At 43.1% G+C, this 20,577-nt stretch overlaps 1 protein-coding gene across 4 annotated transcripts in view; it reads left to right on the top strand.

Annotated features, from left to right (window-relative positions):
• Nucleotides 1-20,577, top strand: part of ROR1 (receptor tyrosine kinase like orphan receptor 1) — a 236,141-nt gene that overhangs the window by 176,675 nt on the left and 38,889 nt on the right. For 3 of the 4 annotated variants that reach the window (XM_075615915.1, XM_075615913.1, XM_075615916.1), the window contains 2 exons: nucleotides 14,899-15,186; nucleotides 16,201-16,231. In XM_075615915.1, the coding sequence (XP_075472030.1) occupies nucleotides 14,899-15,186; nucleotides 16,201-16,231 (319 nt within the window). The remainder of the gene's footprint in view (nucleotides 1-14,898; nucleotides 15,187-16,200; nucleotides 16,232-20,577) is intronic. The other variant, XM_075615914.1, reaches the window with a different exon arrangement.

Below are 20,577 nucleotides of genomic sequence, written 5' to 3'. Positions count from 1 at the left end.
TTCCGCGCGGAGGCCGTGTCATGTGAGCGGTTCAGCCGACGCGCCCGCCACTTCTCCACCACGCAAACACTATGAGCACAAATCGCTCAGCTGACAGGCACGCGACGCCATGCACTCCGTGCGCCCAGTATAAACGGGGCTGTAGGGGCATGTGCTGTGCATAATATCTTCTTTATTGTGTTTGCTATTGTTATCTCAAGAAAGTGTACGCTTCCTGAGCAAGTTGCTATTCTCATATACTATAAACCAGTGGTTCCCTAACTCCCGTCCCCAATAACCCCCAACAAGTCAGCTTGTAACGATATTCCTGCTTCTGCACAGGGGGCTCAATTAGTGGCTTCATCAGTTTGACAGAACCCCCTGTGCTGAAGCAGGGATAATCTTAAAACCTGACCTGTTGGTGGTTCCTGACGGCTGGAGGTGGGAACCACTGGTAAATACCCTACTGTTGCCGATACTCATTATGATTTGGAAAGAGCATATGGGTATTAGCGTTCCTCACAGATGCTGGATGGATTGTCACTAGTACCGTGTTTTTCAACCAGGGTTCCTAGGAGCCTTTGGGTTCTCCGTTCATCTCTAAAGGGTTCCCTGTCATTTTCAGGTCATTGAAAATTGTACTAAATACAGAAGAATTTACTATGTATCTGATCTCAGACGCGCTATTAGAGAGGGTTGGGGTTCCTTACAATACATCTGATCTCAGACGCGCTATTAGAGAGGGTTGGGGTTCCTCACAATGCATCTGATCTCAGACGCGCTATTAGAGAGGGTTGGGGTGCCTTACAATGCATCTGATCTCAGAAGCGCTATTAGAGAGGGAGTTGGGGTTCCTTACAATGTATCTGATCTCAGACGCGCTATTAGAGAGGGTTGTGGTTCCTTACAATGCATCTGATCTCAGATGCACTATTAGAGAGGGTTGGGGTGCCTTACAATGTATCTGATCTCAGACGCGCTATTAGAGAGGGTTGGCGTTCCTCACAATGCATCTGATCTCAGACGCACTATTAGAGAGGGTTGGGGTTCCTTACAATGCATTTGATCTCAGACGCACTATTAGAGAGGGTTGGGGTTCCTTACAATGCATCTGATCTCAGACGTGCTATTAGAGAGGGAGTTGGGGTTCCTTACAATGTATCTGATCTCAGATGCGCTATTAGAGAGGGTTGGGGTTCCTTACAATGCATCTGATCTCAGACACGCTATTAGTGAGGGTTGGGGTTCCTTACAATGCATCTGATCTCAGACGCACTATTAGAGAGGGTTGGGGTTCCTTACAATGAATGCATCTGATCTCAGACGTGCTATTAGTGAGGGTTAGGGTTCCTTACAATGCATCTGATCTCAGACGCACTATTAGAGAGGGTTGGGGTTCCTTACAATGCTTCTGATCTCAGACACTCTATTAGAGGGGGTTGCCGTTCCTTACAATGCATCTGATCTCAGGCGCGCTATTAAAGAGGAATTGAAATTCCACAGAATTTCACATAGGGTTTCTTAACCAAAAAAAGGCCGTAAACCACTGGTCTAGTACAATAAACCCTTCATACAGTATATGTTAAGTAGGACACATACATAGGACACTCTTCACTTTTTCATAAGGAAGCCACCTCTTCCAAGAATAATGTCATTGCCTTATAATCTCCCCTCTCCCCCATGCCAAAGTCACTGATACAGGTAGATGGTATTTCCCTAAGGCACATACTGTATGTTTATATCAGCTGTCTAATTATTTCTTACAAATAGAACTTGGATTGTGAGATTGTTTGACCAGGGATTTCCTTTCCTTAATCCTTTAGTGTACTTTGCTCACTTTTCCCTGTATTGTAAGTTTACTTACTGTACTTCTCAGAGCATTACCTGTGTGCAGAGTATGGAGTGTGTACAGTAGAGGCAACTCTTATTCGAACAAAAACCAGTGGCAATTCCCCAAAAAACCCAGGAAACACCCAGGTACATTCTGAATACATGCCTTAAACTTTCCTTAAACTAGCCCCAGCATTTCTGCATTGATTAATGGCCTATCAGATTAACAGCGGGGGTCCCTGGCAGTCCCATTCAAACTGAATTGGACTGCCAGGGATCCCTGCTGTGTTAATCCTATGGGTCGTTAGTCAATGCAGAAATGCCTTAAACGTGCCTCAAACTAGCCCAGAACATACCCAGCACATACCCAGCACATACCCAGCACACACCCAGCACACACCCAGCACACACCCAGCACACACCCAGCACACACCCTGCACACACCCAGCACATACCCAGCACATACCCAGAATGTAACCCGGCTAGTTTACGGCAAATGTTAGAATAAACGTCAATCCTCAAGGGTTACCAACAGGTCAGGTTTTTAAAGACCGAGCCACTGCTGAAGCAGGGCTATCCGGAAAACCTGACCTGCTGTGGCCCTTGAGGACTAGAGTTGGTATCCCTGTGCTACACTGTATGAATATAACCATAATGGATCATTTCAACTTTGCTTAATATTGTTGTTTATATAAGATGACACAGATGGGTTAGGCAGCTGGACGTGCAGCTGTGTTATATCTCAAGCAGTTTCACAATAAAGGTCTCAACTATAAACATTTAAACCGGGGGTAAAGAAATAACCCTATTTAACCCAATACTGCTAGACAGATATAAAATGTGTCTTTGTTCTACCAGGCCCCAAATGTCTCTGATTAGGTATGTGCTGACTGCCAGATAATCACCAAATGTTTGCCTCCGCGTGCACATCAGGAATCTTACAGTTACTAGCTTCGGTTATTCATTATAACAACGATATAAATCATACAGAATTCCCATTGCACTGCAAAGGCATTTTTGCCTGTGTTGGATAAGAAATAATAACAATGTTTTAGTCTACAGAATGTTAAACCCATTACACACAGTGACGGGTGTGTAATGCATTGCTCGGCTCATTCTGTCATCCAACAGGGGAGAACCTTGAGTGGAGGAACCATTGAAATGAGAGAATGAATATGGACAGGGGGGGCATGGCAGTTACATGTTAAACAAGTAGATTATGGCGTGAGTGAGACAGTATTGGCTTTGATCCTAATTTTGCATTTTTCTCAGTTATCGTGAAAAGCAACAGCTTTAAACGTTGACGGGGACAGGATTCACCTGGTCCCCCCTAAGTGACCTATGGAAAGTATAGGTTTTTGATAATTTCAGCATCTGCAGAGGAGGTGTCTAATTTCTCCTCTCACAGGAACAACCCATACTCAGTTCTGCACAAGGTATCTGAAGGAAATGATGACATGAAATACAATTTCCTCCTGTGTGATTGCTACACTGACGTGAAGGGCACCTGCCTCCTTCCACGAATACAGCGTAGCCATGAACCATGTCAGCGTTGTACAGTTCTCCAGTCAGATCTTTTTCTATTGTGAAATGACATTTTTTTTTCTTCAAATGTCTGTTTTTCAACAGTTTTTGTCAATTTCCAGTATCAGTGGAAAGGAGATCTGCTTGTTGCAAACTGGAGGCAAATATAATTTGGAGATTTAGCATTCCTTTATGAATAGATTATAAACAAGGGTTTGTGTTTCTTCTTCTACACACAGCTGTTAATTGGTATTATCATGGTTTCTCCGCTGTCCAACACAGAGATGCAGATTGCAAAACCAATGTCTCTTCATTAATGAGCATGCTCGTGCATGCATCGTGCTAATTTCTGGTTTCCTGTATTTTAAGTCTTGTGACTGCCATTTAGGAATATTTACAAGAATTCTTTCTGAAAGTTATGCTCAGTAATTAAGGATTATTTAAAGTTAAGGACTATGTTGTATCTAAAGTTCTAAAGTGCTCCAGGTTCTGCCGTCTGCTTTTCAGTTCCGTTGGCACTGCTGGTTAAAAACAACATAAATATAACAATAATTTTAAGTGATTACGTGCGCATTACTGAAGCCCCAGGAAGCCCACTTAGATAATAAGATTTGAAATAGCCTGGTAATCACACATAAAATAGAAACTAATATGGCCGCCTGGATCCCGATGAGGTTGCAGTTTTCTATTGGCTGCTGGAGTGAGGCTGACCTCAAGGGCCATGTTGTTCCTCCAGAGCAAGCATTCCTTCAGAGCAAAAGAGGAACCATTTTGCTGCATGGCAATGAGTTTTCAGGTCCGCCTGGGAGGATTCAAATGTAAATATCCTGGGTACAGGGGGTCTCTGCAGGTATAAGTAAGGAGGAGGTTCAGATGATGTTTTAAAAAGGTCAAACAAGCAGAACAGAGTGAATTTAAAAAAGTGTGAAACCCTAACTCAAGCGCTAAACCTAGATATGTGTGGCATACACGTGAAAAACAAATACCAAATGTGATTAACAAGAGGTCAAAGCTGCCATAGGTTTCCCACAAAGCAAATATCTCAATTTGCATACAGGACTATGAAAATGAAAGGAGGATACCTGGCGCTTAAAGAGTCACTGTGTCCTTATGAAACAGCCTGGTCTTTAAAGAGTGTCTCAAAGTCCAAAACTTGAAGTGGATGGCTGTAGTTTTTCTTCACTGCTGCTGCTCTTCAATACACAGGAGTGTTTCTTTCAGGGTACAGTGGAGACAATCTGTGCTTTATTCCCTTTCCGTTCTTATACACCACGAATCCCCTGGGTGCTTCCTTTGTCTCTTGGGATTTCGTGATTCCCAGAATCACCCGAACTCCACGAGCCCCCAGACAAGGAATTGAACAATAGCAAAGAAGGGGGTCACAAATTTATTAAAAAACGGCTTCAACAAGCCTATAAAACGGCTGATTGGCCTGCACTAAAAACAATTGGATGGTTACTCACATGTACTCACATGAATACATGCGTATCAAAACTTCATAAGGATGCCGTCCGCAGCTTGTGCCTCCTGTGTTTGCTCCGGATGAGAAGGGCTCTCTCACAGCATAACTTCTCCGGTTAGGTGTATTAGAGTCTCTCCCTCCACTCGGCTGCGTTCCGGATTGCAACCAAGGGTTCTGGCAGACTCCTCACCTCTCAAACCACAGATGCTGCACTGCACTGCTCTCACGGGATCCTAACTCCTCCCACCCTAACGCGTTTCGTGACGTACACAGGAGGCACAAGCTGCGGACGGCATCCTTATGAAGTTTTGATACGCATGTATTCATGTGAGTACATGTGAGTAACCATCCAATTGTTTTAGTGCAGGCCAATCAGCCGTTTTATAGGCTTGTTGAAGCCGTTTTTTAATAAATTTGTGACCCCCTTCTTTGCTATTGTTCAATTCCTTGTCTGGGGGCTCGTGGAGTTCGGGTGATTCTGGGAATCACGAAATCCCAAGAGACAAAGGAAGCACCCAGGGGATTCGTGGTGTATAAGAACGGAAAGGGAATAAAGCACAGATTGTCTCCACTGTATCCTGAAAGAAACACTCCTGTGTATTGAAGAGCAGCAGCAGTGAAGAAAAACTACAGCCATCCACTTCAAGTTTTGTACTTTGAGACACTCTTTAAAGACCAGGCTGTTTCATAAGGACACAGTGACTCTTTAAGCGCCAGGTATCCTCCTTTCATTTTCAAAGCAGAACAGAGTGGATTGATGCTTTATAAGAAGGAACGGGGGATTCAGAATCCCTGATTCCCAAGAAAAATGAATTATATAAATATATATAATATCATTTTTTTTGCTGTTAACTACAACAGATTGTCGTACAGAGGGAACATTATTGTTCCCACATTTCCAAACTGTAAATATATTCTTATGGAAACATAATACAGTACATTTTTATTTATTCAAACGGTTTCTTAATTTGTTCCAAAACGTGTGTCCTGTTCACAAAATGTTTTTGTTACTTAGAAAGCCCTGCAAAGTACACAAATTTCATTTTTGTATACAATATATGTTATTTGAATTAAGAGAATGACTTATGATGTGTTGTGTGTGTGTGTTGGCAAAATATCAACGCTAAGAAAATATCTTACTCTGGGCTTCCCAGATATCACCAAACATTCCCGGGTTTGTAATGCTTGAGTTCGGTGTAACTTAATTACAACATTCTCCGCTGTGATATTACTTCTGCTCTCTGACATATTGAGGATTACTTTGGTCCATTCTGTGCCCAGCTCTTTAAAAATGTATTTCCTAAGGGACATGAGCGTGTGCGTATTGGTGGTTAATAGCCATTCATAGTGAGGAGGGGAAGAAAGTTGCGGAAGGGTGTTTTAAAAAAAAAGTCATACCCACTGGCCGAGGAGGCTTGAAAAAACTAGTGGTACTTTGCCTGATTTAAAATGTACAAAATATTCGGACAGATCTCATTTAACCATATTGTAGATCAGGGGTTCCCAAATCCAGTCCCCAAGATCCCCCAACATGTCAGGTTTTAAGGATATCCCTGCTTCAGCACAGGTGACTCAATCAGGGGCTCAGTTGAAGAGCCGGCGTCAGCACAGTTGGCTCAATCAGTGGCTCAGTCGAAGGCTGAGCCACCTGTGCTGAAGCAGGGATATCTTGAAACCCTGATCTGTTGGGGGGTTTTGAGGAGTGGAGTTGACCCCCCTGTTGTAGATAGATGTATAGAACATTTATGCTATTTAAACAGAAAGACAGAATGTTTCTAAAATAATACCTTTCACTTTAATAAGAAAGTGGAACGGTGTATATAAATATTAAAAAAAACAGTGCTCTAGGTTTGTAAATAAAACAGTAATACCATCACATTTTAACCATTGATAACATCAATTGAGTTGCAAAATGTTCTTGATTTTATCGTAACCTTTAATGTATTGCCGTTCCAGAATGTGCGGTGGGGTTATTGACTGGAGACCTCCGTCTTTGAATGAGTAAGCGTTATCCTATTACACAGAGACCCATGCTTTTTGCATAGTTTTGTGTTGAGTAAATAATAATAAAAAAAGACTTTCTATACTGGAGAGAACTAGAACACATCGCTTTTTGCAGGACATTGGTCCCTTTGGCTCTTAGATGAGTTTCTTAAATGAAGGAAGCACCCACCCTCATAAAGGGTAGGTGTCAACTTTCCAATAAGACCCTCTTGCCTTCAGTAGCTCTAGTCATGCTTTGCAATGCATTATTGCCCCCTCTTTCAGATTGAGTTACCATGGGATTCTCTGCCCCTTTCTTGCTGATCAACTCCACACTGACTTCTATTATTCCCATTATTCTATATTGTTATTATTATTATATTCTTCAATGTCATAGAAACAGCATACTGTACATATTGTGGCCCAAATTTGAAGACACAAATTCAGAATTATTTCATAATTTAAATATAAAGAATATATATTTGATAGCTGTAGCATAAGAACAGCAGTAAGCAGTTTCCCCATTGAGGACATTACATTCTATGGGAAAGTGGACGGTACTGTAGTATGAGGAATCCCACCCCACCAATTAGATTCTGAAAATATAATCATTGGTGCATTAACTCGTACTTGGAGAATCATGGTGAGCTACGACTCTAATACTGCTGCTCACAGCCAATGAATGTGTTAGCCGACCATTAGAGGCATGTGGTGTGTGTTCTACTACTATGGCACAGCTGGTGGAACAAGCAGAAGGCCTCGGTTCAACTCTCGGTTAAGACCCAGTCTATACTCTGGTTATGCCTCAGTCTTTCAGTATTTACACTGTACTGCTTTGTTTTGTTTTGATCCCTATATGTTTCAGAGGAAGGTCAGGGTTAGAAATATAATTTGTGGAGTTATCAGAAGGCAGGAAATTAGTGAATGATGGTAGTCAGTGAACCATAGTTGGGAGTTGGAGAACCATAGTTAAATATTACATTTGTGCAGTCACTGACAACTTTGTATGTTAAATGGCATTTTACTCCTCATAATTTTTCCTCTCTCTGTGGATCATAACTCAGCTCCTTCATTATAACACACATAGCATTCCAATGAACTGGGAATGTAATTTGGGATGAGAAAGCACAATGGAGCTGAATTATGAGGTGTGAAGAAATTAATTTTTTTCTTTTATTTGTTATTAGAGCCCCAGCTCCACCGATATTTTTTTCTCTTTGCTTTGAGCTTTTTTTATTAGTGTACATTGAGAGTTATTCATGAAACTGCGATAGTGCCGATCAGGGCACTATTGCATGAAAACTCCCATTGACCGACTGCATTTTCACCCATGTTCTGTTGGCAAGACTCATATCTGTGCCATAGTCGACCAACGATTTTTTTAAGGGTTTCGGAATGGGAAAATGTTTGTTAATCAAGTGTTTTCTTAACCCTTATCTCACCCTGTCCTTATCAGAGAACCAATAAAGATACAGTAAGGGGAGGTGGGGAGTGGGGACTGGCCGTACACTGATCACAGAAAGGGAAAGTATGTACAAAATATATACAGAAATATACACTGCTATATACAATCACTCATTCACCATGTAGGATCAGGGTGATAGTGAAACCTCCACCCCACGACACAACGTCTACCATATCCACTGAGGCCTGTGATCAGCTGGGACTGCTTTGACCTAACTACAAAGACGATTTGCCTTTTGTGTATATATATATATATATATATATATATATATATATATATATATATATGTGTGTTTTTGGGAGCATGTCTATTTCGGAGAAGGGAAGTGCAAACTGTACTTTACACGTGGGAATGGGCTAGAAGAAAGGGTTTATCCCCCCAAAACGTTGCCCCACTTGATTCATTATTTTTTTCTTCTACTGGCTCCTTTTTGTCCCCTCCCTTTCTTGGGGTCTTCACAGTAAGGCCTCGTCCAGGCTGAGAGCTTGCTGCGAACGCGCGCGATCAAAACAATGAAAGTAAATTGTTGTGTCCACGCTGCGCACACGCGCGTGCACGTGAGGTGGATACATGCTTTTTTTTGGGGCCTAATCTGGGGCCCCGTAGAGCTGATGCCTTAAAGCAGAAATCCCCCTATTTTGGGGGTGCCTAATCAGAATCGGTGGGGCCCCTAGAGCTGATGCAAACTATTTCTAGATCTGGGGACGTCCAGGTTCCTGAGATATTCACCTTTTTGTGAGCCAGTAAAGTAGAGGCCAAAAATAGCTACCAGGTTGTCCAACAGGAAGCAGTTCTGCTGTGATGACAGTGTGTCTTCCTATTGGCCTGTGGGAGTGAGGCTTGGATGGCAGCCATATTGATTTCCCAAAAGGGACCAGTAACACTGGAACGTAGAAAGGTAAATGAAGGCGGTTTAGCTCCAGGGACCCCCGACGCCACGGTTCTAAATCTGTACAACAAAAAAGTCAAATAAAAAAGTGAATAGGAAGGACCGCTGCTTTCATCTTATAACGGATTTATTGTATATGAGCTGACGGCAGATTGGGCGGTTTACGGCTGAAATGATATAGGAAATGTCACCTACCACTTTGGCTGATATACAATAGGCCCCTAAATATTTGCTGCAGTTTAGGTATAATTGAATTTCTCGTTGTTTTCAGACTCCGGCACCCTTTTCCTTACAAAAAAACGCCGCTGCGTCCACTGTAACATCTACACGCGCCCGGCTTAAAAGAAATGTCAAATCGGTCGGTAGTTACTGTAAATGTTGATGTACATGTAAAGCCTTTAAGTATGAACACGGGAAATAGAGGATGCCCCCTGTTTGGGGTCTGGCTTGGTCCTCAGCTATACAGATTGATCTGCTTAATTTCCCGGTGGTTTCAGAGCTAAATTTAGCTTGTTTTGATAGGCGCAACATTGTAGAAATGTTTTGTTGGTTCTGCTCCTTTGTTCATAGTTAGTTCTGACTCACAGTTACAACAATGAATTCATTAAGTGCACACCAAAAAAGGGAACCAATGAAGGTGGGGAGGGGGGGTGGGGGGGGTGAGACCAATAAGATCATTTTAGCTGCATATCCAATAAAAAACACAAAAATGCAGGTCAGAAGGAAAACTGCAAATAGTTAATGTTCTACCCCCGTCATTAATATCTATCCCAGGGGTTCTTAACTCCAATCATCAAGACTCCCTGACAGGTCAGGTTTGCAGGATATCCCTGCTTCAGCACAGGTGGCTCAGTCAAAGACTGAGCCACTGATTGAGCCATCTGTACTGAAGCTGAGACTGATTGCGCCACCTATGCTGAAACAGGGAGTGATTGAGCCACCTGTGCTGAAGCAGGGATATCCTGCAAACATGACCTGTTGGTGGGGGCGGGGGGGGGGGGTTGAGGACTGGAGAGGAGAACCCCTGATCTAACCCTTTCTCTGCCGGAGAGGCACGCGGCACATTGCAAAGCAAAAGGGTTAAATGTTGGTGGGGGAATCACAATCATCAAATGTGGCTTTTTCATGCTGCAGAAATGATACGGCAATCTCCATATCCCGTGGGCACAAATAAACTGCGCAGTTCTTTCACTGGTAATCTGATTGGCCGGGGAGAGGGTCGAAGATCCCATAAAAGTAACTATTTCTGCGCGAGCAGGGCCCATTCCCAAAAAATGGGAAACCAATGCGAACGCTTCTCTCATTAGCAAACAAGAAACGTCTCCGTTCCGAGGGTTTCTAACTCCCACGTCTCTGATGTTATCTGCCAGAAAAGGCTCTTCCCGTCCGTTTCACGGCTTGTGGGGAATAGATTTAGAGGCATTAAACAATATTGATGTCTTGCGTTGTAGGAAACTGTCCTTAAGAGTACTGTAAATCAAATGTACGTCACAACCCATTAATGTTTCAGATCTATCTCTAGTATACCGAAGATAGCTTTTTGGACCCAAAGTCACTTTTTACAAAATATCTTCACTTGTTTTAAAGCAGCAGTTCATGCAATATCCTCCATTTAACAGTTCTGTACTATGAGTAAATACTTGTAGTATTTAAATTTTTTTTTAAAAAATACTATTTAAAGGCATTTTTTATGTATTCTAATGTAACGCATTTTTGTCCCTATAGCAACCATTTACAGTCACATCCCCTTCCCCTTCTGAAACAGCATCACCTTTTTGAGCCCTGCCTCTCTCTAGCAGTGAACCAATAGAATCTAGTGCCTGCCTGGTCACATGATCTTCCACACAGAACTTTGGCTGTCAGTGCAGCAGAAGATTACCCAAGATGCAATTAGTGACCCCCGAGCCGAATCTTCAGCGATCGATTACAGGAGAACGGATCGATCAGCAACTTAGCTAATCACTTGTCAGTGTGCAGATTGTATTGATGCACATATTGAATGGAATATTTTATTTATTTATTTTTAAATGGCAACTTGAACTGCAGCTTTAACAACTTGGGCTCTATGCTGAAAAAATATAGTATACAACAAAAGCCCAGGTCCACTAAAAAGTGCTAAGCTTCAGCACGTCTTGATTCCCATTAACATGAAGCTTAGCACCGTTTTATGGATCTGGGCCAAAGAACCAAGGATGCATTTATATTGTTACAAGTTTTAAGCTGCATCATCCAATTCATATTCCCAGAATCGTATTTTTAAAGAAGAGATATGCAATGAATGGGAAAATACTATGGGAGAGCTAGGAATTTAGGAGGGCAAAGTGCGGGAAGGGATTTGGGGCTTCAGCAGAGCAGTAACTGGCAGGAGTAACCCCGTTTCTGTGGGAGAATGTATTAGCAACTTGCCGGCCTGACAGCCACTTGGCCCAAGCAGCCCAATATTTACACCCCTTGGAGGAGAGCGTGCATGCTGGTTCTGCACACAGCATGGTTTAGTGAACCATTTGCCAACCGCTTGAATGTATGCAGATAAATGGACGCGGATAGGGTGCAGATGGGAATGTGGCTTGAACAAAGTGGTACTGGCCTGATATCAAGAAATTAACCTGTTAAATGACAGCCCTTTGGACTTAATTTTAGACATGTTTAAACTGTACATTATTTTACGATGGTTCTGATGGAGAGCCAGTGGCGCAGCCTGAGGCGTGTGCACACGCTCACTTGGGAGTCTTGGACTGTTTAGATTTGTATTGTTGGCTTTAGTGCAAGGCGAGTAAGGGGGCCGCTTTGAGCCCCACGCCTTCGGGGTCCCGCGCTGCCGCCTCTCCCTCCTGCCGGTGCCGGGTTCCAGCTTTCACCCGACCACCCCTCCTCCAGCTCCCCCCTCCGGTCGGAAGTTGGATCTCGGCACCGACAGGAGGGGGGGTTTACGTCATGATGCTGCAATGCTACCACATTTTTGCTCTATTATCTGTAGTGTCCATTATATATAGGAATTCCGGTTTTAGGTCTTAACCAAAAAAGCACCACCGACCACCATAGGAAGTGTGGAACGTAAAAGAAAAAGTACACAGATAAGCACTTAATTCAAACTACTGTCAGTTGTTTTTCGTTGTCAACGCTGATAAACACAGAATTTTACAATAAAATGAAAACACCCATAAAAAATTAAAAAATAAAAATAAATGCAGATTCCACACAAAAATAAACACTGAATACCGGAATCCCTAATTATATATATATATATATATATATAAATGTGCCCATTAGTTTATGAGCTAAAATAGGAAAGGGAAGAATCTTTTAATTAAAAATAAATACAGTTAAACAGTAGGTGGAACGGTAAGTTTTAAATGAAAAAGTAGCTCTCGACGCCCTCCGTCCTATCAGACTACAACAGTGTCACTACTGTACTCCAGGCGGTTCTGCGTCCAATGGCCTGATGACACTCGTGGAATAATAGGGGTTACAACTGTTTTACATTGTACATTTAAGTTATTCCAAAACCATTAATTTCCCTAGGAATAGACTGATATGAACATGAAAGGAATACATATTGCAATGATATATGAGTAATGTATAGTGCTGCCAAATATATAAAAATGATATATTTTGAAGTAGTTGTTGCAATGCTTTTTTTCCTAATGATTTCTACTTTGATGTTAGTATCATGTCTAGAGCCTGGCCCAGTGCACGAGCCTCGGCATAGACAAGGAATACCATTAAAAAGACATGTTTTGTATTAATTAAAACGGTACTTACATTATTTCGATCTGAGTAAGATTTGCGTGTTGCTTTGACTTGGGAAAATCTCCCATTGTGAATTTGTGTCTCCATTTTAGCTTCATTCTTATCTATATAATTAACTAATCGTGGGACTTACAGAGCATTATGGGCATGCAGCTGACCATTGTTGATTTTGATGCATCAGTTGCCCCACTCCCCTCCTCATTTTGAATGTAGAATTTGTTTATACAAATGGGCTGAATGATTGGCTCAGTGAGTAAAGACACATCTCGCTGTGTACCATCCTGACTCTTGCGTTCTGCTCAAGGATATCTTCTGTCCACCCCCTTTGTATCTAAAGCTCTCTCTCACCTTAAACCTTTCTCCCTGTCTGCCACACACCTCTGGAATGCCCTTCCCCTCAATATCCGACTAGCACCCTCTCTAGCCACCTTTTAAGACCCACCTTAAAATCCACCTCCTTAACGAAGCATATGAGTAGCTCCGTGGCTGATACTATACACTTCATACATCGACCTTGGCCCCTTGCAGACACACTTACCTTAACACCTTCCTACTGTCTCTGTACGTTCTTCCTACTTACCAATTACATTGTAAGCACTTCGGGGCAGTGACTTCTTTTCCTAAATGTCACTTTTATACCTCAAGCACTTTTCCCCATTATGTATTATTTGTTATTTATATTACTGTCACATGTATTACTGCTGTGAAGTGCTATGTACATTAATGGTGCGATATAAATAAAGACATACATACATTCATACATATATACATACATACATACATATATACACAAAGTTTGAATCGGGAATCTGGCTCAATTCCCGGTGTCAGCTCCTTGTCACCTTGGGCAAGTCACTGTATCTCCCTGCGCCTCCGGCACTCAAAAAATAAATAGATTGTAAGTTCTATGGGGCAGGGGCTGCATACACTGTCAGCGCTATACAAGAACAAAACAATTATTAAATATTATATACAGAACTCAGACCAGGGGGGATTCCTGCTTTAATTCAAACGGGCCAGCTTCTCAATGCACGTGTTTTGGGGCATTCACAACATATGTCATTATACAGGATGTGTTACTGTAGCAGTGTAGATTTGATTATGATTTGATCCGTTTCTGTGTTTCACGCACATCTTCGGATTCGAGAGGTTTCTGCATTGTCAGACTTGGCGGATGTTTAACGGCGGAACGTGCATGAACTGAGGCAGCTATTAATACTTGGGGTTAAAACCAGTTAATTCCTCTCTAACTCCCGTTGATACTCTGACAGTTGCTCCCTGATGTGAGCACATGCTAAGTACATCATTGCAAAACAATACATCATCCTAAGAGACACGGCTAGAGTGAAGTCAAACTTATTTCCATTTAGTGAGAAAATAGTCATTTTAAATACTTGGTAAATACACCTCAATCGCCATTTCCAGGTCAACTGTGATGATTTTGTGTGGTGCTCGGTTCCCCATGGTCTTAATTAATAGGAAAGGCCACCCACTCAGAAATGGTTCTTCTTTGAAGCTTACACATTGTGGGAGGGCTTTCAGTGGGATAGCGGGAGATAGCAGCTATAAATATCTGCATTGGTTTTCATTTCCTCTGTAGCATTAGGTGCATTGGGATGTAAAGGTATGGCCATAGCTGTTTAGCGTAAAGAAACAGAACAGGCTGCATTGCTTTTTTAAACATTTTGTTTTTTTTTACACTGTTTTTGCAGTGGATTAAAAAAAGCAACCAAAGTCCAACTTTACTTAAACCGCTCCACCTTGCAATAAGTATCTAGAGCACGGGAGGGGAACGTCAGTCCTCAAGGGCCACAACAGGTCAGGTTTTCAGGATATCCCTGCGCCAGCACAGGTGGTGCAGTCTTCGACCGAGTCATTGATTGAGCCACCTGTGTTGAAGCATGGACACCCTAAAAGCCTGACCTGTTTGGTGGCCCTTGAGTACTGGAGTTGGCCCAACCTGGTCAAGCACCTACATATCCTTATAATATATTTTTCCTTCTGTATCTTTGGCAGACATCTACTTGATTCTTGATGAACCTATGAACAACATAACGACATCGCTGGGTCAGACAGCGGAAATGCATTGCAAAGTTTCGGGGAACCCATTGCCTACGATACGATGGTTAAAAAATGACGCCCCAGTTGTTCAGGAGCCCAGGAGAATATCTTTCCGTGCGACGGGCTACGGGTCTCGGCTGCGGATACGAAATCTGGACACAACGGACACGGGGTACTTCCAGTGCGTGGCAACCAACGGCAGGAAAACCGTCTCCACCACCGGCGTGCTGTTTGTCAAATTTGGTAAGATTTGGTTCTGGAAAAGAATGCAGAAAATAGAGAACATTATTTGTTTTCCTCTATAGCACTGACAGAGTACACAGGGCTGTACACACAGACACGAGTCCCTGCCACAAAGATCGGACAATCAGAGTCCCTGGGAGATAATGGAGGCTATTTATTAAAATGTAACAGTGCTGTTCATGGCGCCATTGCAGAGAAACTCCCATTCAAAGACCATGATATTTTCTGTGTTATATTGCCCTGATCGGCACTATTGCAGTTTAAGGAATAAATACAAAGTGTCTTGCCGAAGGCCGCAACGAGAGCTGATACTGGGATTTAAACCAGTTGCGTCCGCTTCAAAGGCAGTGACATCACCACTAAACTACTCCCGGAATAGGGCCAAACATCGCATTGTGTCGTCATCAAATACATTTGTGTATATTGTTGTTATTTTTTTAATCTGCAGTAAATGGATACATATCTACGAGAAATAGCATTGTGGTTTACTGAGCGCAGTCCCTGCATAAGGTGTATCCCACCCCTCCGGAAATAAAGGTGCGCTCACCTGCCACCTTAGCCTGTGTGCTGGAAGCATTGCACGGGGACATTGCCCTGATCTGTGCAAATCCTTTAACTCAAAACCAAGGGTAAATGTCTCATGGTTCCCAAACTCCAGCAACCATCGTGCACATCTGTCTCTTCTCCGTGGCTTCTTTCAGTGCAACACATTACACACACACACACACACACACACACACACACACACACACACACACACACACACACACACACACACACACACACACACACACACACACACACACACTCCCATGCATACACACACACACACACACACACACACACACACACACAGCTGTAGAAGCATTTTGCATTGGTAAGCAGAATCCCTAGTTATTTAACAAATTATCCAATTAGTATTAATAATTAGTATAATAGGTGTTTTTAAATGTAATGACTGCTTCTTGCTACATTTGTTTGCCTAAAACATGTGTTCTTTTTTTTAACTTCTAGGTCCCCCGCCCACAGCAAGCCCTGGGTCAGTGTAAGTACACCGTTCCGTTTTCTGCTGCTTTTGATACTCTCTCACCTGCAATGCAAACATCAATTATTCCTCACCTTGTTGATTTTGGCCTGTGTTATAATCAATCAAATCTCAAATACTCTGTGGCTTACTTTACCAGGCAGTCTCACAGCCTGTGACGTCCCTATTTTTTGCTATGTGTCGCAGTGCCAAGACGAATGCAACAGAGTCAGTCATTGTATTTAGTTATAGCAAATACAAATAGCACTCGTCTCTTTCCCCATTATCTCGTAGCATACAGTGCTTCCACTGTGGCCAGGGTTTCTGGGTAATGACATGCAAATGAGCACAGGGTGTCACTTTTAGCCTCTTACCCAATTTATTTAGTTGTATATAGCTGTTTTTTGATTGCTAGTTTTGTGCACATATCTTACCTCATCTTCCCCTACAAACGTGTTTTTTGCACTCCTGAACCCCTTCATTCAGTATAACGAGAGAAATCTCCCTGAACTGGTTTAGTTATTAAAAGCAGCTAACCAAGCTTCTCACAATTGTGGACTGTGATACTTTGTTCTTTAATATGCGGCCAGATCTTCTGGCACTTACAGATACTTTACAAATGCAGGCGTTTGTTTTACATTTGATCTGTTTCCTGGTGATGCAATTGATGACATTGTTACTACTTAACATTACTGACCATTTTGAAGTCGTTGCAGACTTGACTGGAAATAATACCCAATGTGAGAAGATTGATACCTGACCTGTTACATGCCAGGTTTAAATAAGTACAGCTCCCTCTTCTGTAATTTAAATATTTCAATGCGCTCCTTGACCTTACACCTGAAATGTGAACATACCAATTAGTAAATTCCATAGCACGGTGTGTGCCTTGCAGATTTCTTCTGCAGATAAGGTGTTCAAGTGTTATTATTATTATTTTTAGCTTTTATATGTATGGCACCAACATATACCATAGTTGGGTAAAGTACTTAAAGCAGCAATTCTACATTTCCCACCCCCACTTTTTTTTATATATGTAAAGTATGTGACATGTACCACATTCGTACCTAAGCTGGCAATGGTTTCGCGCTCCTGTTATAAATATGTAAACATCCTGATTGTGTGCCTAAAGCCGCGTTTATAGTGCCAGCGGTGGCGACACTGACGCCACGCTGACGTCGTGCTGCGGTCGCTGGAAAAATCAAATTGAAATGACTTCCAGCGATCGCGAACCAAGCCATCGCGCCGTCACGTCGCGCTTACTATAAGCACATGCGATGGAGTCAATGCATTTGTTTTGATGCGACGTTGCTGTTGCCGTCACTATAAGCGCAGGCTTACATGCTACAGTCAGTGTAACTCAGCAACTACAATGTATTCTTATATTACTAAGGTAACATTATCTATTGTTACAGTTTGCAGCTCAAGCTGCTGGGAATATAGGCAACAAATTATCACAAATAGGAAAGTGTTGCAAATATCTTGCACTGCTTGGGAGGTGGGCAAAAACCTGGTCTAGAAATCAAAAGATGCTTTCAAACTAATGTAAAAAATGGCATTAAGAGTTGAATAATAATATCACAGAACTAATTTATTTAAAAAAACATATATAAGATTTCACAGGTTTTGCTGCTTTAAATCTATTGCTTAGACAAAAGGGATATCATGAAAACTTGACCTGTTGGTGGCCCTTGAGTACTGGAGTTGGCCACCCCTGATTTACAGTATGTGCTGCATGCCTTGTGTTTTGTGTCTTGATCTGCAGTAGGTCTCTTCTTCTATTGTGACATACTTTTATTTTATGTCTACACTTCACTTGTTTTAATTTATTTCAAACGCTTCTTTGGTCTGACACAGGAAGAGTCCCTGTAATTGGGAGTTCCTCGGATTCTGCCACCTCGCTGCCTGTCTGTGTTTGATCATGCACGCAGGCATTGCATAGTTTTGTGCTCTCTGATGTGGCTGAACAAATGAAGCTAAAATAACTGGAACCAGTGACAAAGACATATTACAAAGTAGTTCTCTCTGGACCAGATGCACTAAGCCAGGGCTCTGCAACCCACGGCTCTTTGAGTAAATACATGTGGCTCTGTCCTGGAGCCTGGCTGCCCGGCGCTGCAAGTTTGGACCGGACAGAGGTGCTCACTGCGGTCACTCCCTCCCCTGCCTGTATACCATGTCGGGCAGCGGAAGTTGAGACCGCCCCGAAGTTAGGCCCGACTTTCACATCATTCTGCATGGTCACAAGCGATGCGGAACCAGAACAGGCCGCTCACCGCACCCAAAGATAAAATGATTGAATTGTGTGTGGGAGGGGGGATTGAGAGAGGAGGGGGAAGAATTGAGTGTGTAGGGGAGAGAGTGAGAAAGGGGGGGGGGGAGAGTGTGCACAGTATATGTACAGTATGTATCATGTATGTGTTTAAGTGGATGTATTCAAATTCATGCATGTGTTGTGGCTCTTTAAATATTTTGGTCAAAGAAAAAAAAAGGCTCTTCTTACGTGAAAGGTTGCAGACCCGGCACTAAGCTCTGTTAAACTATTTAACCCAACGTTAACCTAAATTAACGTTAGGTTATTCATACCGCCTATGCTCTAAAGCAGGGGAGCGCAAAGTTTTACTGCTACGCCCCCTGTCTGGCCTGCTCCGGAGCTCACGCGCCCCCTCCTACCGTCAGGTCACGTGACCCGCGGCATCATTTGACGCCTGTCACGTCACATGACCCCGCTGCATCATTTGACGCCACGTTGCCATGGAGATGTGTCACAGCATCTGAATTCCGGTAAGTTTTATGGTTGCAGAGGCCTCACACGATCCCCCGGCATTTAATTTAAATGCCTTGGGGAAGAGTGTGGGACCTCTGCAAGCGCCCCCGCCCCCTCCTCCCCCCCAGAATAATCTCCCACCCCCCAGTTTGCGCACCGCTGCACAAAAGCAAATAACATTAACCCAGTGCTCCTCCTTAAATAACGTATGGTTATTTTTCCCCATCCCTTAGTGCTATGGTTATACAATTGGCGTCCCCCCACCTAACATCGTATACCCACTAAAGACCATTAGCACAAAGATTTAACCTGATGTTACTTAGGTCATACCGAAAGGGCGAGAGAGACTCATCCCAAGTGCCATATATACCTCCCCCAAACACACCTTTATACAACACGTTGAGAGACACCTGTGCACAAAAGGCGCACGCCTGAGATACCTGGGAGATATGCTATTTTGGATATGCAAAGTGTATCACTTAAATTAGCATAACCCAAGTTTGTGCAACATTCCCCCAACGTTACCCCTATACTAATGAGTTAAACAACGGCCGCTGCTTCATGGATTTGGGTTAAATGCAGGTGAAATAACGTCTGTTACTGTTTTAGGTAACCCCACATTATGTGCCCTGATTTAACGGAGTTTAGTGCACCTGGACCTGTGTGAGCAGCATTCCCCGGGGGCTCCTCGTCGTTTGTATTTGGTCACTTTGTGGCATGAAACTCATACTCTAGTTCAAGCCTGCACAACTCCAGTCCTCGAGGGCCGCAAACTGGCCAGGTTTTCAGGATATCCCTACTTCAGCACAGCTGGCTCAATTAGTGGCTCAGTCATACTGAACCACTAATTGATCCAGCTGTGCTGAAGTAGGGATATCCTGAAAACCTGGCCTGTTTGCGGCCCTCGACGACTGGAGTTGTGCAGGCCTGCGTAGTTCAATCTGAAACTCACCAGCCCTTTTATCCCAATTTCCCAACTCCATCTGTCCATGAGATGTCTGTGAAGTGACGGTGTAACCCTGTTCTGTTACTGTAACCCTGTTCTGTTACTGTAACCCTGTTCTGTTGCTGTAACCATGTATTGTGATAACTCTGTGCCCAGGACATACTTGGGTAGTGGAATCAGGCCTCAGACTCTTGCAGAGTTGGAAAACTCCTTTTCTGAAGCTTGAAACGTGTAGTTCTGCCTCTGTAATATATATAGTTATTATATTTCATCAACCCGTGAGAACAACAGAGCCTCGGCTGCTCAGGGCTTTGAAGGCGGGTGCTCTGTTACCGATAGTAATTATGCCTGACGTGCCGCGCCTCTGTTTAAAGCGGCAATCCATGCTGGCTATTGTAATTCTTTTGCCATTTTTATTTTAGCATAGTGTTGAAGTAGGGGGTCTCCGCAGCCGGACCCCAATCATTTCAGCTTCCGGGGATACTTACCTCCGTAGGGAGTGCCGGTTAAAAACTCCCACGTGCCGCCAGCCAATAGGAAGCCATGACGTCATCAGTGTCGGCTTCCTATTGGCCGGCGTGACGCTGCAGCTTTAAACGTGCAGGAGATACCGGCACCCCCTTTTGGAGGTCTGTATCTCGGGAAGCAGGGGGT

The sequence above is a fragment of the Ascaphus truei genome, chromosome 10, assembly GCF_040206685.1.
Source record: "Ascaphus truei isolate aAscTru1 chromosome 10, aAscTru1.hap1, whole genome shotgun sequence".
Taxonomy (NCBI): Eukaryota; Metazoa; Chordata; class Amphibia; order Anura; family Ascaphidae; genus Ascaphus; species Ascaphus truei.
This window is presented reverse-complemented; position numbering and strand designations above follow the sequence as displayed.